The sequence below is a fragment of the Helicoverpa armigera genome, chromosome 16 (genome assembly GCF_030705265.1).
Source record: "Helicoverpa armigera isolate CAAS_96S chromosome 16, ASM3070526v1, whole genome shotgun sequence".
Lineage (NCBI taxonomy): Eukaryota > Metazoa > Arthropoda > Insecta > Lepidoptera > Noctuidae > Helicoverpa > Helicoverpa armigera.
Genome location: NC_087135.1, coordinates 9,743,439 through 9,770,079, shown reverse-complemented (window position 1 = coordinate 9,770,079; position 26,641 = coordinate 9,743,439). Strand labels below are relative to the sequence as shown.

Below are 26,641 nucleotides of genomic sequence, written 5' to 3'. Positions count from 1 at the left end.
AGTGAAAGAGTGATTTGACCTGAGTTTAGTGGAGAATACACCACACCTAAAAACAGAAACTTTTGACTGTAATTAATTTATCCTTACCGAAAGAACATTTCTACAGTTCTTTATTAAAAGTCGAAGCTTAGCTTGAACAGTCATATCAGTTGGAAACAGTTAGGTAATTTTTTACGTATTTTTTAACAAAGAATACAAAAATCTTTCAATTAGATTTCTTAAATTCTTAGGGTTTCTTAAACTTTTTGTAGCTTTGCCACCCAACAATTAGGTACCACTCGTCTCGCCGAGTTCACTACACAATTTCATAATATGCTTACACTCTACAAACTGACCTACTGCAGACTCACAGGGGTTGGTGAACCCCATTTTGAAAAACCCTGAATTAGATGGAAAAAAAAATAAAAAAATATATGAAATATAACCTTGATTTATTAGTACTACAATATAGCCCTCCACTGTCGCCGTAGAGGCGGGTCTATGAACACCTCGGCGATGTGGTTGGTGTAGCTGGACCGGCCCTCCTGGTAGCGGTCCTTCTTCAGCTCACTCCTCACCAGGAGGAGGAGGTATATCTGTAACACTGTGAAGGGATGTGGTATTAGAATAGTATCAGATGCTTTCCACTGTATTGAAGACGATAGGAGACCCTATTGCCAGTGGTTTATTAAATGTATTAAATTTCCCTTGAAGTGAAATGCACTAAATCTTCCAAATAATTAATTTAAACCATTAATAAAAACGCTCGGAAGCCATTCTTGGTGACCCAGATTTCTGAAACTCTTCTACCGGCTTCTAAATGGGATTGTTATAAGACAATAAGACAGCCGTTCGGAATAATATAGAATTTTTAAACCCCACTCTGTTTCCGATATTTACCTGATGGCTACATTCATTAAATAATATGGAACATTCAAAATTGCAGTCATGGATTACATATCCCATATTACTTTTCTTTAGATTTTGTAACTCAAAACTAGGAATTGACTTATAAGATAACTTCGTTAAAAGAACTAGTACATGGACACATCTTTGAATTACACAAAGACATAGGTAAAAGAAATCGGTTACATTACCAAAGCCAGTGAAAGCCAACGCGAACTCAGTGACAACGAAGTTCCACCGCGGGAATCGGTCGAGGTCTATGTACGTGATCACCACCACGATGAAGGTAGCCACCATGGTCGTCAGCTCATAGTAGTAGTATACTCGGAGGAGACGGCGACGCTTCTGGAAATCGTAAGGAAAGAAATTACAGTTGATACTCAAATTCAAAATTTGCTGCAAAACAGTACTTTTTCAAGGTCTATAATTAGAAAAGAAAGCCCCCAAAACAATCACCCTTCACCACTTCCTATGTGTTTGTGGATGAAGAAGTGATGCAACAATATCCCCGGTAAGTAACAAGGTTAAGAAATTCCTAGGAGATTTATGACGCACCTTTTTGGCTGTTTATACTTAGTGCCTCCTCTCCTTTGCCTCGTAATTGTAAGGACGATGGTAAAATTTACAATGACGATATAGAACGGATACTTAAGTATCTGGTCAACAATCATGACAACCCAGGGCATATTGTAACGTGGCAAAACAGGCAAGGCGAGATATGAATTGAAGAAACATCATTGTATTTTAAGACCTAATTGTAACCATATTTCAAGCGAATAAATAAATTCGTAATTCAGGATACACGAAACAAACGTAAGTTGCAACCGTGAGTCTTGATACACTACTTGATTTTTGATACTTAAACGAAAACTAAAATAAAATCCGGAACAACTCACCAAATGAGCCCCAACAATGAGAATAACATGGAAGATGATATCCAACGCGTACAGTATAAAGATGACGCACAGCTGTGCTTCCATGATGACGCCTCGGTACAGCGCCGCGGTGGTGGAGAACGTGCTCTCGAAGTCGCGGTAGAACAGCCATAGTACTAGTTGCAGGATCCCGAAGAGACAAGTCACTAGCTGGAAATGTAAGAAGAATTGGGTTTAGTAATGGATTATAATGAGAACAACAGGATAATCTTGTCGATAGTCTCTGGGTAAAGATAAGTTAAATTAAAGGTTGGTGTCGTGTGGCAGGTAGGCACAATCCATTGATGAAAATGTGTATTTTCTCTTTTATTACTGGATATCATCAAATGACCCAAGCTGTGAATGCAGCATGAGGGAGTGTTAGATTCTTACTGACTAAAACCCACCATGTTCCTTCCTAAGCCCTTTATGTATCAGGGTCGCGGCGGGTTTTGGCCATGGCGGGCTTCACTGAACTAATTCTATTCTAAAGATTTTTTATTTTGATACCTACTTAATTTAATTACAATGAAATTCAACTGTGCCCGTAGATGGTCATTATCAATCAAACAAATATTTACATCTCATTAAGAAATAACTCATATTGTTTACTTCTCACACAGCTAGCAATTATGTGGGAATTGAACAATATTCCGATAAGTTATCTCTTATTACTTCAAGGAAGCTTCAACTTATTAGTAAACAAACAATAACAGTTATTGAAGGAAATGTTAATTATTATCAGTTCAAGCGTGGAGCAAGTAGTAATGATGATAGCTTTCAATCAAAACATGGGACATTCCAATTTAGATTGGACTTCTTGAATCGTTTGAGAAAACCCGTGTAGTACATGAATGTGACCGAGGTGAGATCTGTTAAAAACTGGGGAATCCTCATAGAAATTTTACGATTTTAATAAGTGGCATTTTAATAGATGGTCGAACAAATTACACTGAAAAAATAATAAAATTAAACCCTTCGGGAGTCTTGTAGTTTGTAGAGATGTAGAGTTCTAGATGGATTAATTTGTGAAACTTAGACAAAAAACAGATACTACATATTTAGAGGTGGATATTTTTCCAAAATAAGAAATGCTTATTAACTTCCGATGCATGCAATATTATAACAGCTAGATCTATTCTTATCACAGATATCCAGGAAACCATAACTCATCTCCTAACGAGTTCCCAAGATAAGGAGCTCACAGATCAGACAGAACAGATGGGATTACCGACGTAATTAGGTAAATAGCACGATCAAGTAAGTTTAAGGTCATGTTGATGCTAATCTGTGAATATTAAGCGTGTAAGTGACCTGTCCTGTCTGTATGCACTGGAGAGTCAGATGTTCATCCAAACAGTTACTACTACATATAGGAGTGTAGAAAATATCACGATGTAAAGAGACAGAAAAATACAGCAATAAGATTAAAATTTCTAAAGCTGTACGAGTATGCGGCAGAAAAAGTGAAATAAAAAATGAAATCACTTGCTTTTCTATAAATTCGCAGATTAAGATTTCTTTTTTACGATTACAAATATTTGCTACTTCAATTTTTGTATGTGCTAGATCGATATAAAGTATTCCAGCGAGATTCAATGTAGGTACATATGTATGTCCTTCTCAATCAAAAATGTAAATGAAACCAAGAAGTAACCTCTCAACCATATTGCATAAGCATCCTGCATCCTGCAACGATTCCAAATTCCCGCATGACATCTATACGTATAAATTGGTAGGCATCCTCTGTCTGACCACGCAGAGCTTAATCTGTTGAATCAAGTGACTAAAATATGCATAGGTAAGTAACTTTGGGAATCTACCGTAAGTATAAATTATGCAAAAATTAACTATAGCTAGGCATTCGTTCAAATAGCTAAAAAGATGCAGTTAAACAGAAAATGTAGGAACGAATGATTATTATGTACATCAAAAAGTTAAAGACACAACACTAACCAAACTAAGATATCCAAAAACTAGGATGCCACGTCTGAGCGGCAAGCAGAAGCAACATCTCCTGAGCTCCGGGATTTCTATCAACATAATTAATATTAATTATCACAGTTAGAAACACTTGAACATGGTACACTACACTTGAACATTTAGTGTAACGATTGTACGAAATGCAACGTTAGGACTACACTGTGGGGAACGACGAATGATACGATAGGACTAGACATAGGGTTGGCGGTATCAGAGCGATGGGATTAATAAATGGTTGCCATGGTGTGGCTTGAAGATGAAATCTCATTTGTACTTAAGATACTTATTGTAATGCTCCCGTGTCTGTTTATTGTGAAAGACTTGATTACTACAAGATGAAGGAACAGAAATAGTGTAGGTGAAATAATTTTCTTCGGAGTGCAGGATGAAACTACGGGCTGGATTTAGTAGAAGAACAAGATCTTCAATTCAATAAGAACTTGTTATTATACATTGCTGAATAGAGTAGCTTTTTTCACATGTACCAAATTAAATTTTTAAATTCGGTTTTCTTAAAAAAATTGCTTGTTTTATACATATCCTTTTAGGTGACAGCCCTAGGCTACGATTATCTTATTTACCAGCCGCGTTGGAGGACGCGAGTGACACGCTCCGGAGAACTTGATGATGTCTTCCTCCCAAAAATCTATGTCTTCTGCATGTCCTGTTTCATTGTTATCATCTGCATCATCATCCTTGTTGACTGTTTGATGACAAGCACTGATAATATTGTGGAAAGTTTTCGTTATTCCTATACTTTAGATTCATGGTTCTAAGCTTGTTTTTATGAATATTAGCTAATGAAGTCCTCTTGATAATCTGATAATATTCCAATCACAATTCTCAAAATTCGTTTTTTTTTGCTTTTATTACAAAATCATTTGCCTGGCGACTTCAAGACCCGAGGTTAGAAATACTCTAATAGCTATCCAACCTACAAAGGCTGCTAATAAAAATGTCAAGAACTATAGCGTATATTTCTTCATCATCATCAATGTATCAGCACACGTCGTCTTCTGGACAACGATGTTATTTACAATCCTCAACACTTGGAAATCTATAAATAGATCACGCACGTTGGTTTGTTACCTTTTATGTAACTAGATGGCGCTACTTGTAGGTTCTTGTTCTTTATTGGGTGGTTAATTTCAGAAAGATACGTAAGTTAAAGGGCAGTAAATATTTTCAATTATAAAATGATAATTATTTACATAAAAAACAAACATACAATGATAGAGAGCCTACCTATGAGATATTAAATTAAAATATAAAACATAAACACCCGAGTATTGTTACTGTATTCAAAGATAGATAAATAATATAAAATCTCAGTAAAAGACATCTACAGATCATGTAACCTTTGCATTACGCTGTAATGTGTCTGGCCTTAGCTATGCAACTTCTACAAAATAATGTTAAACCTAGGAATTCATTAAAATCACGCTACAAAGTAACAAACATAAACTGCAACAATCCCGACAAAATTGCTCCACACGACATCCATTGCATGATACGTCAAGCTTCAATGGCATATGATCCTACAAACCCAGAAATGGAAGCTAAATTGCGTGCCCAGCAAATAAGAATGAATATATCCTTAAGTAGCGGAAGTATCTTATAAAAGACGGTCTAAGAGGATGCAATTTTGGATAAGAGCAGCCCAGATCCAGTCACTGATGAGATTTGATGTGAAATGTATGTAAAGTGTGAAAAACATGAAGAGTTTGTGTAAATTAAAGTGCCCTCCAATACCAGTAGTAAGAAAGTGCTGTTTTTGTATTCCTACATACGTTGGTATAACTGTTTTTGGATATGCTGACCTGGTGAGTTTAGAACTGACCTGCATTACTTTTGATGATATCGCATAATTTTTCAATGAAATCAAATGATTACTCAATAATTCTTTGTGTTTGGAATATATTGTGGACAAAGCATGAAATGACGAAGTGTTTATCATTGCCACAATAACAAATTAAAGTTATTTAGATTGTAAACCACACAATGCCTATCTAACATTTGATGACAAATGCTGTGATGTGACCTTTCACCGTCCCGTGCAATCAAACCAATGCTAAATAATATATCGATCCAGTCATAGCCAGAAAGTCATCCAGTGATAGTCATAGCTATTCAAGTTAATAAAACACAAACAGTAGCTTCACACTTACTTATAAAATCTAACGTAAGCGTTCCTTCTAATCATCTCTGTACAACATTACAATATAAAATATATTTTTAATTCGGCCTTGAGCTATGATCAAATAGATTCTTACCTGCTTTTTCACACTGTTTATACATACTCGTATCATCGAGTGGCTATGATCGGATCAAACTTCTTCAGAAAATACTCCACTGCATGTTTTTGTGTGTTAGTAAACATATAATTTGAGAAGTGCCTGTTTTTAGCAACTCTAAGAACTAAAGTTCGAAGTTGAAATTGTTTATCAAATAGGTATTCCAAAGTGTTTGAGCAAAACAAAAGCATACACACGTGTAGTTGTTTATATTCCGAGGATTATTTTGTTTTGGTTGTATCAGGAATTGATAGAATGATGAAACTAATCATGGGTATACCATGCGTTTTAAATACAATAACTATTGTATCGTATGAATCAATTCAGACAATTATATCAGAAACGATTCACTAAACACACTTTAATAATATCAAGAAACATTAAGAATCTGCAATGACAAATGCCATAGAATTTTTGAAGATACAATCCTTACATTATAAATTCCAGACACTAGCCCTGGTGGCGTTCCCCATGCTGATGTACGAGATGGTAGACGAGCTGACGAGTGACAGGCCCCGGGGAGATTTGCAGTACAGCAACCCTGCGGTACACCTTCCCGTGATAGTGGCAGCAGCACTGGCAGATATTGTGTTAACCGTCGTTTTGCTTATCGGGGCTCACAGGGTGAGTGTGTCGAAGGCTTGTGACAAAATTATAAGGTCAGCCTTGTGGCATTCCTATTAGCCAAATTTTTGGCTTAACAATTTTGGGATGAATTGATATTATGATGGTAAATAAGATTTTTTTCTTTTACATGACATTTAGTGAGATCTTTAAAACATTGTCGTCAGAAAATAAATCGCCTGGTATATATTACACATGGGGCTTGTATCTTGGCTTCAATATCTATCTATAATTCAAGATCAATTATGTAATTTTATATCAATGAATGCTGATTACTGACCTATACTGACCACGTTACCACCTGTGCCTGACATAAATGTTATAGCAAATGTCGCATGATTATGTGACTTTATCCAAGCGATGCGTTCATGTTTGATGTCTAAACGGGCCTGCGAAATAACAGAGGATAAAGATTTTTGAACTTTCGCTATTTCTGCACATTATATATAAATAATCGGGACTTAAACAGACTGTACATAAAGATACCTTTTTATATTCCCGACCATCAATCCAACCATTGCCACGGTCGGTGCAATTCGGCCAAAACGTCGACAAAATAAAAAAGGTATCGTACCTTTATATACAGCACATTGCGTTATAAAGCAATGCTGTCGCGATTATTTAAAAATAACAGAGGATTATTTTTGATACACTAAATAAAAACACATTTTGAACTGCTATTTTCTCTAATTTCAGAAAAACAAACTGATGCTGAAGATATACTTCTACTTCGCGACGGTGTCGCAGCTTATCACGTTGCTAGCTGACCTGCCCTTCTTCGATTATACAGAGTACAAGAAGAACATCATTTATATCTTCTTTGTTGGTAGGTTATTTTCCTTTTTTTGCTTTATTTTTACCACTTTATTAAGAGAAAGAGGAAGATAAAAAACTGAATAAAAGATGGATGGATGGTTTGAGAGATGATGTGAATAAGAAGCGAGTTAATACCTATTTGTGAAAGGAATGGAGGCGGAATTGCGCTGACTACAAATAAAATTGGGAACAAAGCAAGCAAAAATAGAACCGCTGAAAGTGTTACATAAATCATAATATACATATTTACCACACACACGCTGACACAATGCCTTAACTACTGAGTATTAACTTATTAAGGTGATGTTACTTCTTTTCCCTTCCGCACAATAAATCAGGAAAAGTTTAGTCTCATTATTTAATCTTTACATAATCCAGACATAACATTGGAACAGAGTTATCTCAATGAAACCAAACAAATGAACATCCTACATTGAAGGGTCATGTAATAATTATTAATTACAAATATACATTGTAATTCAACATCAAGATAGTATAAAAGGTCGCAGGGACGATAACACTTTCCGTAGTTATAACACTTTTGTGCAACAACCACGTTGTTTGAGTTGCATCAGACGAGGTTGCATTTTCACGGACACGATTCAACACATCGATAGCATACACTACAAGTATTTGTATTTCAAAACATAATCGAATATCAGTGTAATGTAAAACTGATATTTAATTTACTTTCGCGGTTCTATTTGAACATATATTGTTTTTAAACAATAACGTTTTATACGAATAATCTAGACTGGTAGACAATGGTTTTGTATTCTCAGATTTGTAATTCTCATGTGTCAGCAATGTGTCATATGACCGCTATTTTGATTGTAACTGATAGCATAGGTATATTGATTCCCTGAAGCTAATGACTACAACCTCCGTGACATCTGGTACTTTCTTTAATTTTTCTCTCGTACTTTCCTGTAGATGCCTAATGTATTTCCATTACTGTCAATAGTTCTCTTCAGTCACCAATCCAGAAAGAACAACATAGGCCCTATTATCTCTATATTGATTAATTTCTTAGGATCCTAGAAAATTAAACAACAGTCATTTTCATCTACCTATTCTCGAAGATGGTGACTATAGCAGGTTGAAAACTCATAAAATATTTTTCTCATCCACAGCCCTGAACATCTACCTGCTATTCCTGGTACACAATGTGGTGTACGTGAGAGAGGACAGCCGAGAGATCCAGTACACTGCCTACCAGCAACATCGGGTCAGCGCGTAACTTTGGACCCAACACTTAAAACATGAAGACGGGAGCATTGTAAATAGAATAACAGTTTGTAATAAAATGTTAAGTTATTGGTACTTTTTTTAGATTTCGTTTCTCATGACTACAAGTGACGTATTGGTAATTCCAACGAGTTCAAAGTCTCAGAAGAAAGGTTGACATACTTTTTTAAATGCTCATAAATGAATTCTCTGGCATTGATCCAACTGTCTGGTGATTAGTGCAGCCTGAATTATCTCTTCCGGCCTTAGGGAAATTTCAGTATATTCATTAAATAAGACTTACTTGCTAAATAAGATAACAAAGAAAATATTTTCGTAAACGAAGATCAGTTGAATCACAACAATGAAACAGAACAAAAAAATAGTCTTGATACATACACTGAATCAAATAGTTCTAAGAAATTATACGCAAGATAAAATGTTAGTACGGCTAGGTCTAGTTTCATTTAAGAATTGTAAACACAATCTAGTAGCTATGCAGTATTTACTGGAAGTGCCGTATAGTGCACTGATTAAGGCGCATGACGCTATACACAATGTAGTTTGTAATGAAACGCATGTACCAATGCTGATTACACGTGAATTCTACAACTCTGGTCAACTGGCACAATCTTAGGGTGTTGGAGACATTGAGTCTTCGAATGATTTTGAAAGTAAAAGATTTTGTTTTAAAGTCAATCATAAAATATTCTGTCTAATGTTATGAATACGAATGAGTTTGGTCATTGGATGAGTGACCATATTGCCATAATGAGTTCTTCCATGTTTCGGAAGGCATAATAAACTGGTGGGTACTGGCTGTCATTAGAACATGTTTGGCAGTCGTTACGGATAGTGCGCAGCCAGAAAGTTTGACAAACTCAGTTTTACCAGGTAGCCCGGGCAACACAGATGGGAAGGTCAGATATGCAATCACTCCATGTAAAACACTGATACTCAGCTGTATCCGTTTAGACTGAAAGCCGACCCCGACATAGTTTGGAAAAGGATAGGAAGATATAGATTAGTTCGGTTCTTTGTGAAAGTGTAAAATGGATGAATATATTCTTTATTCAATTTGGATCATTCATTTGGAATGTCCCTACCGGAGGTGACAAACAAAAAAATGTGAAGTGATACATTTCACAGGCTTAAGAATAAAATATAGATTGAGATGAGAGTATCTCATGCGAAACTAAAGAAATAAGAATCTATGGTATAAAAATAATGTTCTGTATATTGTCAGTTGTCATCAATCAGTGGTTTGCTTTATTGTAATAAAATTTTCAATTATCAGATACCTATGTACAAAATCCCGGTGAATTTTACCGGCCCCGGCCGGGTTGAAAATCATACCAGGATGCAGTCTCAAGTACTGTGAGAAGTCAGTGTAATAGAAGTGTGTTCTAATTAAGTAAATGGTAAATAGCCGCTTGACTTTCAAATTGCAGCTTCGTGAGTATCTTCACCAGAGTTTGCAGAATTGACACAACTGTGCATTTGATTTTGTGTTATTTATATATGTATTAAAGTTTATTTAGTATTATATATATATATATATGTGTATGTATAATAAGTCTATGTACGTTTATATATTTTCGATGTGTCTTATATACATATTTAGTGCACCTGCCATGAAATTTCTCCTCCACCTAAAGGTTGACTGGTAGAGAACGCCTAAGGCGTTAAGTCCGCCTTTGTACATTGTTTTTTTGTAAAATGTGTGCAAAAAGTATAATAAATAAATAAATAATAAATAAATAAATGTGTTGCCGAGAAGTTGGTTGCACCACTTCCATCCTCCATCCTCCGAGCCTTTTCCCAACTATGTTGGGGTTGGCTTCCAGTTTAACGGGATTCAGCTTTACAAGAAGCGACTGCCTATCTGACCTCCTCAACCCAGTTACCCAGGCAACCCAATACCCCTGCTTAACTTGCACCACTTTACTTTTACTTTGTTGCACCACTTATTCCCAGCAAAAACACGTAGCAAGTGGTAAAGGGTGGGTATGGTCAATATGAGAACTGTCTTTTGTTTTGTCATTCCAAAAGTGCTAAATTTTAGCTCTTACACACAACACGGCACCCACTGCCACACGCCACCGAAAACTGTTGATGCGTCAACGAATGCCGCCGTTGCGTCTGCGGTGTTTGATGCTATTATTGTGTGATGTAGATTTTAAGAAATAATGTCATGACAAAATTTTTGCTTCATTACACATTTTCTACTGAAAAGTGGCAAGTAAAAAATGAATGCATTATGACGTATGTACTTACCAAATATTTGAAAAGATATTTCTGTATCCATCATTCTAAATATAAAACGCTGTGGGCGGTTTGTTAACAAATTAAATCACTTTCTCTTCACGACGAAAATGTGGCTTCTTTGTTAACGTTGTCATGTTACCAAACACCGAAAATCCGATGCCTACAATTGAAGACACCTACATCTTAGTATAACCTAACACTTCTAAAACACTAAGAAAATTTAACCATAATATTTATGATCGCAGAAAACCCAGTGAGGAGTAAAACAAGATAAATGTGGAAACAATCGAAGAATAACACATAACAGTGTGATCTTCCCACGATGGGCGCAGCCTTTAGCCTCGCTCACCTCACTTAGTATATAGAGCTGTATGTTTTAGTGTGACAGGTAATGTTTTGGTGTGACAATTATTTTACTTTACCTACGTAACTTGTATAATTATGTATCTTGTAATTACAAAGAATTGTTTATGTAAATATTGTATTTGAGTGTGTTATATTTTTGTCTGTCTTGTCTCAAATAGTAGAACGTGAAAATCCGAGAAACATGACAAAAACCAGGATTTTTCCGTTATTTTTAAACATTTCGTAGAAAACAGAAAAAGTGACGCTTTATTAATTATAAGCTGGGTGTTATCGCTCCGTAAAGTTCTGCCCGTGCCATCGTCTGCGCGTCTCAACTCTTGCGCAGCCAGTGTGAAACCAACTGCTAAACGCTGCGCACGCGTCGTTCGCGTCATGTCTACTTCTATCGAAACTAGTTTAAAGTAAGTGTTGTGAGCGAAAGTTCTTAACCCGTGTGTGTTTTGGTGACATCATATTTTTTTTATTTTTACATTGTTACAAATTCACAGTCATTCGGAAACCGTAAAGAAGTTTTGCGAGTTCACGTTCTTTTTTTTTCGCCGGAAATGTTTAGAAATTTATTCCAGTTTCTTGCTATTTTGCACGTTTAGAAATTGCATGTTACTTACTCAAATGGTTTGGATCGTGTGTTGGTATTTTTACTTGACGGCGTACGTAAGTATTTAGTACGTTTACAAAAGGAACAACAGTGATGTTTTCTGATATCAAGTAAGAATTGTAAGTGATTAAAATTAGAATCGATAGAACACGAAGTTTTCAAGAATTTACATGTTATAATTTTCTTTGATAAGATTGTACCGTTGTGTTTCGCCTTTATCGATGTTTAGCAACTTTTTACTTGCGAAATGAAAAAGATATTTCTTCATATTGTTAGAATAGGCTTTAAGACCACTTTTACCTCATGAAGATGGATCATAGTTTAGTACTTACTGTTTTTGTTTACAACTTCCCATATTTGTATCATCGATCTTAAACGTGGTGGTAGGCTTTTTGTTCATTTCGACACAAGACTTACTAGGTACCTACCTATAATAAAACGGAACATTAGACTATTTTTGATTTGCACAGTTCGCCTGTTTAATATCTTCATCTACCTTCTTAGATAGGTATTTAAACTTTTCAACTCGAGACAATATCGCTTTGAACCCATACCGTATCATACAATCAGGACTGACTAAAGGACTTAAGGTTAAAAAAAAAAACTCAGAACAAGTTTTAGAACCCTAACTGTCGAACATTCCGGTTTTTAAGAACCTAAGAGGAAAGGATTCGCTTGCTCATTCAATGCAAATTATGCAAACGTTAATTTGAATCCCTTTAAAAAGTTTCATTTTGAATTTCTTGAGGACACCCAGCAAAGCTATTAAATAAACGAACCTTTTGCTGAAATCATCAACTGCCTAGACTTTTCCCAACTATGTTGGGGTCGGCTTCGGATGCATCTGAGACCAGTGTTGTTATCTGACCTCCTAAATCCAGTTACCCATGCAACCCAATACCAATTTGTAGTAAGTGTTAACCCAAGTATCAAGTACTTTTGCAATATCAAACATCAATCTACTTTCAGCAATACAATTTTGATGAAGTGGGTTCAGTTAAAGTACCTAATTTACTTGGTCTTCTCATATAAGTTTTAGGCGAAGGCAAGTGTGTTAACCTAAGATGTAAATGGCCTGTATGCAGCCTACTTCTTTTTGTAAGTTTTTATCTCTTGTGTCTTAAATATAGTGTTTAAGTAATCTCCTTTAATATCTGTAGGATGTATCAACATCATTACTATGAGATAAGGTGCGATTGTCACGCTCGTTACCGACAGGCGTAGTCATCAAGTCTTTAGATGATTCTTTAGACGGTTCCAAGTAATTAGGTTTTAATACAAGAAAAATTATAGGTTTACTGGGAATTGTAGTGGGAGTTCATAAATAATGGCGTTTCTGTTATTGTTCCTTTGCATAAACAATTGCCATGATAGTATCCCCATAGAAAACTGCCGCGATGGTAGGTATAGTGGTCGGCAACCGCGACTATTGTATCAGCCCAGCAACATGTATCATTGATAGACCAATGCATCAGAGAGCAAGCCAAATGTCGGTTCTGCGCCTGATCTCGGATTGCCGTCCCATCGGATTGTGAGAGTGAGCTTATAGAAAGCGCACCTTTGTCCGCGCAAATGCTTGTGCACTATGTCCTGCGCAGCTGACTGATCTTCTTGAAGGGAATCAGTCTGTCGACTACTGGACATTGTCACCATGCATGAATGTGGATCATGTGAGTTTGCCAAATATCATTAGAAACATTGACTGCTTGAATCCTCACTTGACTTGAAAAAGCGTAGTGATCAATGCTGATTTTGATGTTTGAGCTCATAAACCAGTATAAAGTTGAATGGTAGGTAGTACACAAATTAAAGAGATCAGGTATCTAGCCGGATCAGATCGACTGAAAACTTTGATTAAAATCAAGAATTTCAATAAAAATATTTTATGTCAAGCATCGGGGCAACTGTCGGTTGACTGTTTAATCTGCAGTATGACGGTTCTCTTAAGATCTGAGACTGTAGACAGAACTTAAATTAAAAACAATTGGTAGCTACCCACAGCGAGTCATTCTATCTATAAGTAAATCAGTAATCTTCTTGGAATTTCCTCCGACTTAGTAAACAAGTCGTTTGAGAATATTAAGAAGTTAATGAGTTTGGAATTTTAGTTTTTTATAGATACCTACTTACCTACTTTTTTTCGGTATTAATATCAGCCGGTCTAAACTAGTATTGGTAATTTTATATTCAAAACAATAAGAGACCTTGAACCAATGAAGCGAAATGACGAAACGATACCATAAAAATAAACGTTTTTCACTTCATATTGGCTGTTTCCTGGTGCATCTTATTCGGGTGTGGGAATAAGTCCTTCGGGTCGCGGGTGGGTGACACACGTAGGTATATAAAAAAGAGATGGGTTTAGTATGTTAACCATATTATTTATTTATTTTTTATATCTTTGGTATTTATCACTTATATATAATCTATCTATTCTTTGTCACAGAATGAAAATCCATTTGTGTACTATCTGAGTATAAATTCAGAACTCTAACTTCATTACTCCATCTGGAATTTTACAGTAAACATATTTTAGATTTGAAATTAGTTTCATATGTGGTGCCCTTTCATATTGTGTATATTTTGCAATACATATAATGTATGTCCGTAGTTTGTAATGTATTTGCACTTAAATTAAATGTTAGGAGAGCCGGTTTTCAATCTAAGTATTGCGTTCCTCTCTGGCGCGGTGACCTGGGGGTCGCCCATTCGATGCTCGGGTTGGGCAAATCTGGCATTTTGCTTGTTTATCGCGCAACAGTGAAAGTCCCTTAGTATTACCTGCAGGTACCCTTTTACTCAATATGAGTACTTACATTAATTTACGTTGCCAATATGCTATGTTGCAAATCTTTCCTAAGTTATTAGGTACCCTTTTAACTGATTTCCAAAAAGAAGGAGGTTCAAAATTCTACCGCGAATATATATTATACTAGCTTTTGCCCGCAACTTCGTTCGCGTGGAATAGTGACTACCAGCAGATTTTTGATTTGACCAATAGATGGCGCTATATGTCCGGAATAATTTTATTTTTATTTTTTTTTTGTAATAAAAACTATCCCATGTCCTTTCTCAAGTTTCAAACTATGTCTGTACCAAATTTCACACAAATCGGTTCAGTAGTTTAGGCGTGAAGAAAAGACAGACAGACAGACAGACAGACAGACAGAGTTACTTTCGCATTTATAATATTAGTTTGGATTTTATCAGTACTCATTTCTAAAACCTGGTCTTTTATAATATATGTAGATGCCTTTTTATATATACATACACCCAGTGTTTAAAAAAAAAACAGACGTTTAAGTGGTCAGTAAAAATGAGCCTTAGAATAATAAATGGGAAAATTATTCTCTACCTCTATCTAAAGTATATAACCTACTCAGTCTTTTCTCTTCTTATCATACAATTTACATTCTGAGGGAAATCACCTCATGATCTTATCTCAAATCATAAACATTTACATACACCGTAGATAAGGCGCGAAAAACAGTTTTAAGAAAAATCTCGTCACGACCATAAATTCTTGAGCTTCAAAAAGTAGTAAAAGTGCATAAAACCTCTAGTAATTATAATTAATTAGTAATTAACCACTTCGGCCGTATCATACCCATACATTTCTGTTTTTATGGCAATTTTTAAGTGAGTATAAAAACTTTCAAGGACACTTTTATGCAGCTAAGTATACCTTCGATATGAAACAATGTAAAACTAGTTTTTTTGTCAACTAAAAAGGTTTAAATATTGCCATTCTTTCCTGAAAAACTTTTATTGAAATCACTTTTATAATAGAACCCTTTTTCTTGAATATAAGATACCTAATTTGCAGAAAATTCAGTACATTTTTCAATAAATACTCCTTTTAACAGTTTGCAAGCTCTTAATTACATGCAACAACGAAATAAACACAACCATAACCTGAAAAAAAACTGCCTTTTTGAGGCTGAAAATCATTAGATCCGCTTTAGTTTCAGCAGGATGCTAGGTGAACAGAAGGGCTCCTATTTAAAACACTTTACTTCTATTTACAATTCTGCAGTATTTGAATAACCTTTGCTTTCAAACTGAGAGTTCGAAACCAACACAAACCATAGCTATATTTATGAATACACATCTTATCATTTATGTATACCACCTATTCCTAGGTACAGTCCAATGTGAACATCACAGTCGTTGCATAGTGACAAACATCGGTTACTGGGTTGAAAACCTCGTTAGATGACGTCATACAATACGTAATCATAAGCTGTGTATCTCATAGAAATAATTTGTTAGACGAGAACATCTTGACATCAATACTATGTATTAAAACGCCTCTAAGCTAAATTAAGAGTATTTTAATCCAGTTTCTAATGATTGAATGTGTTATTTATATTATGATACCTATATTTTCTTATGCAACACTTGAGATAAAATGTAAAAACTGCATTAATAATAAATCTGCTAAGTCTGTATTTTCCTCATATAATAAGACTTCAACTTGTAGACACATTGGAAAACAATGTAACTTATTTTATTGTCATCAAAAAATAAAATACACAAGCGGCCACAAAAAATGAGTCACACGAATTTATTCTTTTATCCACCTAACATGGTAGGCAAACATTATGTTTTGTTTTTTACATTTCACGATGACTACACTACGTTGCATTTATATTGACTCACAAGAGTTCAAATGTTTACTGCAAATATGAAAAATACTGGTTAAATATTCGGCTTAAAAACGGGAAAACCTTGCGATTTCTTAACAATGCTTTTGATAACCTCGTCTCTGATTACCTACGTGTGTCTTAAGTCTTAATGAATCCTCATACAAGATTGCTTTGACGTCATAATTACATATGCATGTATCTTCACAATCGTGCAGATGTTCAGCGCCTATTAATTACCAACAGGAAAACAGTAACTGGTACATACTAGAACCGGTTGAAAAAAACTCATTTTTATAGCGTTTTGATTGCATATTTTTTCTGAGTAGGTAAAGTGTATTTTTATAATGAACTTTGTATTAGGGGTTAAAGTATGAAATTGCCGTTTTATTCTAGTAGGTTTTTGAATTGCCATAGAGTCTTCATGGTTTGAGGTTTTCGAATGGAACTTTTTTCACGTGGTTTCTGTGATGTTTTTCTTTTAAAAAATGTGAAACATTTGATTATCGATGTTCAATTGTTTTTGTTATTCAACTTAAACAAGAAAGATGGATACTGCGAAAATTTGAGTAATTTTTGAATATGAGTTCCGACGCGGGATTGAACGGCAGAAACAGCCCGCAATATCAATGCTGCATTTGAAGAGGTGTCTGCTAAAGAACGCGCCGTGCGATTTTGGATTAAACGCTTTCGTGGTGGAAACTTCGACTTGAAGAACGAGCCATGAGAAAGACCGCCTGACAGGTGATTAACGAGAAATTAAGAGAGACGGTGAACGCCGATCCTAGTCAAACTACCCAGATACCCAGCCGAACACCGAATAATGTTGAAAAAATTAGCAGTAAAACAGCCACGACTCATGAATCGACCTTCACCGCTATTGCTCCATGACAACGCGAGGCCTCATACAGCAAAATAAACCGTTTTAACTCTTCAGGAACTGCAGTTGGAAACTATTCGTCTTCCTCCATATTCGCCAGACCTTGCTCTAACGGACGACCATTTTTTTTTGTGATTTGGACAATTATCTACGTCACAAGAAGTTTCTTCCCAGGAGGCAGAACAAAATTCTTTCACACTGTTTGTGCAGTCTAGATCCTCAGAGTTCTATCGTAAAGGCATAAATGACCTTCTTATTAGATGACCGCAATGTATAGATAATAATGGCAACTATTTTGATTAAATAAGTTTGTTAAAAATTAAAAAAAAATACAATTTAGGTTTTCAGTACAAATCGGCAATTTCATACTTTAACCCCTATTATTACTTCGATAGGTAGTAAACTTGTTTAGTAAAAATAAGCCAATGATTTAAGGATTATGCTATGTTTTCTTAATCTATTGAATTAAAAATTTATTCGTTGTTATAGATTGATATTTAGTAATGTGCAGATATTCATTATTCTAAAATTTTACTAAAACAGTCGGTCGATAGTTGACCCGAAAGTGGTTAACTTAAAAAAAGTAAATCTTGATTCCAATCATTGTTTTTTGTCGCTCTGTTACCGGGTACCTAAATATCAGATTTTTGTAAGATGCATATTACCTTTCATCGTCATTATGGGCCGAGAAAAACTATCGGTCAAATAAAAGTAAGAAAATAAAGTGATAATCACAAGCAAGTTGACAAAAACACCGTTGTATTGAATTCAGTGAACAAAGAGGACACGACTCAACCTTAGAGCGACGTCTTTAGCCGTGTTTACACACCGCGACATGGAAATGTTGTTTTAATGTGATGCGGGAAGATGGCGGTTATTGGGAAACTTATTGCACATCATACAATTTCCATAGATGCAGAGTAGTGTACTCTAGTTTACTTACATAATATTTATTTATTTAAATCTTTGTACAAGACATCATACCTGTATTAAAATTGAAACCCATAATTGAAATGCTCTATTTGTTTTTATTTTTGTCATCCAAAACAACGAAAAAAAGGTAAAATGAATACCTAACTGCAAATATCTTAATTTTTAGTTTTAATAAGACAACCATACTTAATCACTTTGTAGTCAGTTTTGCGTGCAAAAGCCAAAAGATCGTTATAATCACAAAAACCACAACCAAAAAACAGTGGTTTTCCTCCGATTAGCGAACAAGAAGAAGTAGGTAAAAGATTTCGTAGTGTTTGTTTAAAAGATAAAGGAGCTCTTTGTTTGTGTTCGATGACGTATAACTATCGTTTTCGAGGTTGAGGTCATTCAGGTTGTGATGCATAAGACGACAGTGAAAGTTTTGTTCGCTTGTTCCTTGTGGTGTTGAAGATTCAGCTGGTTGTTTCTTTGACGGCTAGCTGTATGTCCCAAAGTTTTACGTTGTTCCCTCAAGAGATGAGATTAGACTACTTTTGGTGCCTTTGGTACCTTTGGTGATTAAAACCTGGAGTTTTCGGTCCAAATATTATTTAATTATTTTTAAAACATTCTTAAGGTTCATAAATTGTTTCAAACGTGATACAAACGACAAAATTATAAACTTTCACATTCCTAATAGAATTTCTACGATTCGAGAATATTTTATAGCTCACGTGATGTTACTGTTATGCCTAAAACGAGAAAAAACTAGTGCATATAATAATGAAATTCTTTATTTATACATAATATAAAGTAATATAAGGCAAATAAACATTTATTGCCAAGTTGATACTTATATTCATGTTACCACGCTAGCAAAGTTCTGACGACTTTTTGAAAAAAAAAAATGTTTTAGAACTATTTTGGAAGGAGTTGATTAATTTTGTATTCGTACTATAAAAAGTTTCTCCTAAGACTAAGCATTATAGTTTCTCTCTGCCCCTATAAAAGGAAGGCGCGCCATTTCAAATGCAAGTGCATTGCACGACACTGTAAGGAATGCTGATGCACCTCAGCTTTGCAACATCGATTTACTCAATGCATTTCATACGGATTCCATTGGTTACATTTCACACAAATGTCAGACAGTCACGTTTGGTATAAATGTTATGGACCATGTGATTAATTCGGGCATTATTTATAATGCCCGAGCATTATGTATAATGTCTAGCTTTATCGGGCCAAGTGATTAATAACTATCTTAACTTCATTATTTATCACATGGCACGGGCATTATTATATTGCTATATGATAGTTGGGCAATTTGATAATAAAGCTATATTTTATGCGGTGCGAGGGTGGTAGTTGTTCTAATAAATAAATCCTGTTACTTGCTACATATTTTATGATTATTGTTTTAATTTATATGGTCTATTTTAATGAGAAATTATAAGTCTAGCCAGAAAATTATTAATTGGACAGTTGTCATCTAATTTACTAACTCGGCCTCGTTTTTCTTGATCTCATTTTTCTTGGCTCGTTTTTTTTTATGGTAGAATTTAATTTGGTTTCAAAACATTGTATTAAAAACTGAACTTAGTGACGAAAACGAATCGCTGCCAAACCGACTCCACGTAGTCTTGTCTGCCCTACCCCTAGAGTGCAATTCAAAACCGCGTAGGCACGGAGGGGCGAGGCGGCCTGCGAGCTGAGGCGCAGGTAGTTTTAACGCTCGCCGACGCGGCTGAGGCTGGCCGGCCGAGCCGGCCAGCAAGCCGAAGCTGCGGTGGTGAGCGTGAAAACCATCTGCGACGATAAGCTCGCATGGGACCGCCGCGCCGGCGCCCCGCAGCGCCGGAGCCGTGACAGAAGCCATGCTTGCTGCATGTTGCATGTTCTATGCTCTGTCAATTGATATGGGATGTGTTATATTTAGTTTATTTTAAGTTAAATGTCAATAACAATAAAAAAATGAAATTAAATATGTTTGTATTACTTTACCCAAAAGGTCACGGGCAATATGTATAGTGCCCGGTCAATTTGATTGTTTGAATAATTATTATCAAATTGCACTCTCATATTGGGCATTATTCATAATGACCGGGCATTATGTATACTGCCCAATTTATCACTTGGTCCATAACATAAACATAATATTCTTCGAAAAGTAGGATAAAAATAAACTGTTACAAAAGTAAACGTCAGAAGTAAGTTTTTAAGTCAAAACTCTCAATATTTTCCATGATATAATTATTATCATAATCCTTATTCACACCTGTGCTAAAACGTTACAACTAGTTGCCCCAAATTTTTTGCATCGCAGTTTATGAAGGTTTTAGCTTATCAGATATTTTTAAATACTGACTGTTCACAAAGAGGTTCTAGTAGGAAATTTTGATAGGAAACTGTTCTAACAACATTATTTTTAAACAAAAAATATATTTAAACTTCTTCCATATTCATAACTGCTTTGTATAATACTTCTTCAATGCCAGTAAAGATGTATGCACATGACATTTTAATAGAACATCATTAACAGAGGTTACTGTAAGGTAAGGCCATTGCCATGAATAACAAATGAGCATCTTACTTATTATATAATCGGGCCATTCCTCTCTTGTCAAACCATCGCTTGAAAAGATTGAAATGCATTCATCATCTCAGCCATATGACGTCCACTGCTGAACATACATAGGCCTCCCCCTTAGATATCCACAGATACCTGTTGGAGGCGACCTGCATCCAGCGTCTTCCGGCGACCTTTATAAGGTCGTCTGTCCACCTTGTTGGTGACATTACATATTCCATATTTAGGAAGGATGTAGATACATATATCTCGCCAAACTTTCTGTCGTCAAGCTAAGAATCAGCAGTCACTCAGAGGAGTAGATTGGTGAGAGGTATGGGTCCTATCTTTCCTTCTTTCGTGTATTTGTCACATGATTGCGTATACTTGTGTTCTGAATTTTGGAGTTTACGGGAACTGTAATAACATTTTTCACTAACGTTAACATATTTGCTAGCCGCTAAATACCACCAGGAGGTAAACCAAAACAACTGTACATACATAATCATGAAATTCTTGTCCGCTTGGATGATAAAATGTTGGTTTTACAAACAACAAATTCACGCTTGCTTGGAGACACAGCATTCTAGTTGAAATTAAATGATGTTCAAAACAAAAGAGGCGTGACCATGAAGTTCTTCCATAGAGCACAATATGACGAGCGGAGATGTCATAACGCAATATCGCCTAAGAAATTAGCACGCCAAAGTGCGGGTCTTCGGTATACGAGGAACGTTACTTGCTCCGCTCTTAGGCGCCTTGTATGGAACTCGCCCATTATTTTTAAAAGAAAATCACTCACCAACAGAATCTTTGACAGAATGGTTTTGATTTGACAAGAAATCCGAACCCTTCGTTAGTTCTAGTAACTGGTCTACTTGGTAAACTCGCCTACTTGACCTACAAGGTACCTGACCTACTTTCCTTGTGGCATCTCCGCTATCTTTCCTTCTCCGTGAGTTCTTCCAAAGATTTCATAGCTAGAAGACTGATTGTATAAACTCGTAAATTGACTCGTATTTCTGGTTTCAAGTCTCGTTTTCTACCGTTTATTTGGACCTTGGCCTTCAGAGAATTTGGAAGCAACTTAATCTTTTGCATCAGAACCGCAAAAAATGTGGCAAAAAATCTGCACAGTGGTTGCACTTGACTTAGCGAAGCGAACTTTTTGTTTCGGTTTGAAAATTGTTGCTAGTTTATGTTGGTTTTTAAGTAGAAGATCGTCAACATATAATAATCTTTCTTGAACGTTTTATAATATCTTTAGAAGAACATTTAATTACACTACTACATTAATATTATAAAGGCCGACCCTTTGTAGTGTGGATGTTTTATTAGTCTTTTACGGAAAAGTTACTTAACGAATTTTGACAAAACTTTACTGCTTATTAGGATCGGAATTAAACCGAGACCTTTACCCTTAGAGGAATCATAATTTTGACCGATAACACCCTTATTTATTACATGATGTATAACATCTACTCTTATCGATACATTGACGTCATAATTACTGGCAGATGTTCACAATAGTCCTATTGGGTTATCATTTCCTTTGTTACTGACCTACTCAACAATCGGCATATCTACAGTATTTACATACCTACAGTAACTACCTACAGTATACATACTTATACACAGTATATACCTACAGAAGGTATGTACATAAACACGAATTGTTCTATTTTTCTTAATACAAAAGCTTAGAGTAATAATAGGTTGAAATCATCAGAACCTTTGGACTATTGGATAGCCGTTTCTGATGTAATTTAGAAGTTGATTATGTTTCTTCTGTTAATATTTGCTAAGAATAGGGATATACGTCTCATATTAAACTAAAATAAACATGCTTATATTTCAATCTAGAATTCAATGGTTAATTGCCTAATTATATTATTAATATTGACGCTGTTAAAAAAATATCAAGCCAAAATCTGCAATACACATAATATGAATAAATAGTTGGTCAATTTAGAGGTAGATGTCATAATTATAGTTTTTGTTGGACATCAAATGTTCCATGATTCAACATTGAACAATAGGGTATTACATGCATTTTTGAAATATATCTTAAATAAATTCTTTAGTCTTAATATATCTCTAAAAATTAAAAATAATTTTTTTTCTCACGTTATGTACGAATATAAATTAATTGTTTTATCATAATTTCAAATTTCGCGCGTATTTCTCGAAAACGCGGCACACAACGGACGCCATGATTGTTTTTTGGTCATGACGTCATTACGTTAGTAAAAAACTACAGCTGTCAGTAATGCTACTGCTCCACCTGCGTCTTAACGCCTTAAATTTTGGCATTACGCAGATGTGGCCAACGTTTTAATGGCAATTTATACAAATGGCATTATTAATAGCATTAAACGTTAAGCGATAACTCGGGTGTCGGTTTTTTGGACACATCAAAGGGTTTTAGTGCGTAGCTTAGAGCGCTAAGTGATGTTGGCTACATTAATGCCATCTCATTGCACGCATGCAAGGACGAGTGTAGATACTTTGTTTAAGCGGTAACTGCATTTTACGAGCACGGTAATGGAATGGTCAAATGAGAAAGCTTTAGTTTTTAGAATTATTTTGTGTGTCTGAGTTTAACCTCTTTAATGTGTGTTAACGCGTTACTTCATGAGGGATTAACTCTTTGCAGAATTGTACCTAAGTGTAGCCAACACGCATTTTTAATGCAATAAGTAACGTGTAGTTGGCCATTGACATTAACGTTAACGCTAACGCAGGTGGAGCAGGAGCATTATACATATTTTGATATGTATTGAAAATTTTAACTGACACTTTTGTTTAGGGGAGAGCGGGGCTGAAAGTGCCGGGGGTAAATTGTGCCGACGCGAATATCTCAAAAACAGAAAGAGATAGATATATGCGATCGTATTGTGTCGCGTAAGGCCTAACAGTCGCGCACACGCGGCTGCCATTTTAGTTGCGTCAGCGACGCGGACCGAGTCGTACTGCATGTGAGGGTCCTCCAGCGCCACGTAAGTAAATATTTTCGTTTCAATACTTTTTGGTCTCAAGCTAGCATTTTTCGTGCTTTTAATATGTGAGTTTTTGTAAAATGTTTGTTATTTATCCTAGTTTGTAATTTTAATGCTTTGTGTACAGTGATTTTTATATGGGAGACAAAATATCACACTATCATAAACGGGGTAAAATGTGCCGTTCATGTGGGGCTGCTTGTGCCGCGGCACAACCAAACCCTAACCAACCTATATTGTTTCAGTATTGTTTATATTTACGCGAGCTATTATGAAAGAAAGAAAATATGCAGTTTCCAGCCTCCTCAATCAGTTGATAATAACACAGGAGATAAAAATGCAGCAGTTTTCTCACCAGAGCTAATAAGACCACTGCCTAAAGCACCTCCCCGACTAATTGGACATACTAAAGCACGTAAAAGAAAGACAGCTGTTCTTACGGACACTCCAGAGAAAAATGCTTTAGCAGAAGAACAGGCTAGTAAAAAGAAGAAAAAAGAAAGCGAAACTAAAAAGAAGGTTAAGGGAAAAGGGACGGGAAAATGCAAGGGAAAGGGTAAACAAACAAAAAAGCCGACTAAAAACCCCACTAAGAGAAGAGTATTGCAAGATGACGACAGTTCTGATGACGAACAAGAATGGTTCTGTATCATTTGTTGTGATGCTTATTCTAACTCTGCCCCTGGAGAACAATGGATTGAATGCAGAGAATGTAAGAATTGGGCCCATTTGCAATGTATTGAAGATGAAGAAAACCAAGCATTTGTATGTCCTAATTGTTATTCTGATCAATCACCTGGAGAGTAACTAGTTTTGGCATATTTTTATTTCTTAAAAGACTCGAGACTGATTAAAAGTTAATAATTTTGGAACATATTAATAATTGATCTCATTCGCATAAAAATAAGTACAAACTATTGATTAAAAATACGTTTTTATGTTTGAATAATTACATAAGAAGCTTCCTTGTTTTTTTTTTATTGTAATACTTAGTATTATACAATTAAACTTTAAAAACTGTTGATTTATATTAAAAAATATAACGAATAAATATATTATTATAAAACTGATGTGTTTTAATTTCCTAATTAATTTTCATTCATATAAAACTCCCAGCATTATCAACGGCACAACCGACCTCAGCTACGGCACAACTTGCCCCAGATTGGGGTTGGTAGTGCCTTGCCGCCTCTGTATAAAAAAATCGCATTTTCATAAAAACTATTAAAAATGTGCAAATGTGTTAAATTCGTAAAATAGATTAAATTTGGCTTAGGATGAACCACTACTTTCAGACATAGTACTTGTTTTATCCGAATCTTAAAAGGATTTGTCAAAATCGGCACTTTCAGCCCCGCTCTCCCCTACTACCGTAATGACGTCATTAGCATGGCGGCGACATTTCGTAGTGTTCAAAGACAGATAAAAAAACCTAAAAACTTTAAACTGCAATAAAAAATATATTTATGTACCTTACGAAGTGAAACTAACATTTCCCGATTGCTTTTCCTCTAAACAATCATTGTAATACACTTTTAATTTTTTTCTCATCAAGACTAAAATACCCTATTACGAAAATTACAACAATTGAGTGCACAATTGTCTGAATTCTGACAGTCAGATAGTCAGATTAGTGATAACTTGGCCTCGGGAATCACGATCTGCGAATACAATGCACCAAATGTTTTAATTCTGCATTGTTTCTAAATATAATGTGACATCTGTGCCAGGGTTACTCCACACAGTTTGCACAGTTAGTATTGTTTGTCTGAAATGTTTAAACGATAGTAAAAATAACAAAACTGCTCTTGAAAATCTTAAATTAGATAAGATTAATAATATTTATACAAGAATTGGTGTTCATTTCACTAGACATGATTCTTTAACTGACACTACACCACTGTTTCAAATATTTTATGACAGTTATTTCTAATTTCGTTTTAAGACCTATTCATTGAGGTCCTTGGCCTGTTTTGTAGGATAATTAAAAATTTAATAGGTGAAACGTCTACTATAAACACTAAACACTATTTTACATAGTTTTGATTATTAGAACGAAAGTCTTTAACAATAAGCGTAAAACAGATTGTGCCATAGCCGATAAAAACCAAAAAGGTAAATTTGTATTGTCAACAAAAAGCCATGTGAGTAAATAAAATGTGTAAGTATATGTAAATCAATAAGTAATAATCAGAATCAAATATTCAACGTGTAGAATGCCATGGACACTCGTCATAACAAAGACACTCAGGTATTCAATACCGATACTTTATGGCTCGAAACGATGGGACTAACGGAATCACATTTCTGTTGCCAAACGATCGGTATTCAAGGTCAAAAACATGTGTAGTTTGTGCAAAAACTGATACATAGAATGTTCATCCCATCAATTTGATTGACAGTGGTATTTTTAACAATGGCTCAACAATAAAAGATGGAGATGGTTTATTTAGTATGTAAACATAATGAAGCAAGACTAAAGGTCAATTTTATACGCGACCTTTGTCCGAATGTAAATCGGCACCAACATAAATACAAATTCGATATATTTGCAGATGAAAGCAAAACGGATGGAAAAGTAGAGGTAAAACTAATAGAACTTGTATGTGAAAGACAAAAAAGAGAATTCAAAGGAGACAATTTAACATCAAAAACCTATA

At 35.2% G+C, this 26,641-nt stretch overlaps 3 protein-coding genes and 1 long non-coding RNA gene across 4 annotated transcripts in view; 3 read left to right on the top strand and 1 right to left on the bottom strand.

The window, feature by feature from the left end:
- Window positions 1–414: 414 nt before the first annotated feature.
- Window positions 415–3,964, bottom strand: LOC110372162 (uncharacterized). Its single transcript, XM_049844362.2, has 4 exons — window positions 3,756–3,964; window positions 1,782–1,970; window positions 1,077–1,230; window positions 415–583 (listed from the first exon to the last, which is right to left on the bottom strand). The coding sequence occupies exons 1-4, from the start codon at window positions 3,840–3,842 to the stop codon at window positions 441–443; spliced, it is 573 nt and encodes a 190-aa protein (XP_049700319.1). The 5' UTR covers window positions 3,843–3,964; the 3' UTR covers window positions 415–440.
- Window positions 3,965–5,400: 1,436 nt separating this feature from the next.
- Window positions 5,401–8,840, top strand: LOC110372167 (uncharacterized). Its single transcript, XM_021328729.3, has 4 exons — window positions 5,401–5,605; window positions 6,524–6,700; window positions 7,397–7,526; window positions 8,650–8,840. Exons 1-4 carry the CDS (start codon window positions 5,498–5,500, stop codon window positions 8,754–8,756), a joined length of 522 nt encoding a protein of 173 aa, XP_021184404.3. The 5' UTR covers window positions 5,401–5,497; the 3' UTR covers window positions 8,757–8,840.
- A 2,781-nt stretch (window positions 8,841–11,621) lies between these two features.
- The window catches only part of LOC110372166 (uncharacterized), a 29,530-nt gene continuing 14,510 nt past the window's right edge, over window positions 11,622–26,641 (top strand). The window contains exon 1 of the mRNA XM_021328728.3: window positions 11,622–11,778. Within this exon, the coding sequence (XP_021184403.1) occupies window positions 11,750–11,778 (29 nt within the window). The 5' untranslated portion in view covers window positions 11,622–11,749. The remainder of the gene's footprint in view (window positions 11,779–26,641) is intronic.
- Window positions 23,027–24,535, top strand: LOC135117959 (uncharacterized). Its single transcript, XR_010277277.1, has 2 exons — window positions 23,027–23,981; window positions 24,227–24,535. It is a non-coding gene; the product is annotated as an uncharacterized LOC135117959 (long non-coding RNA).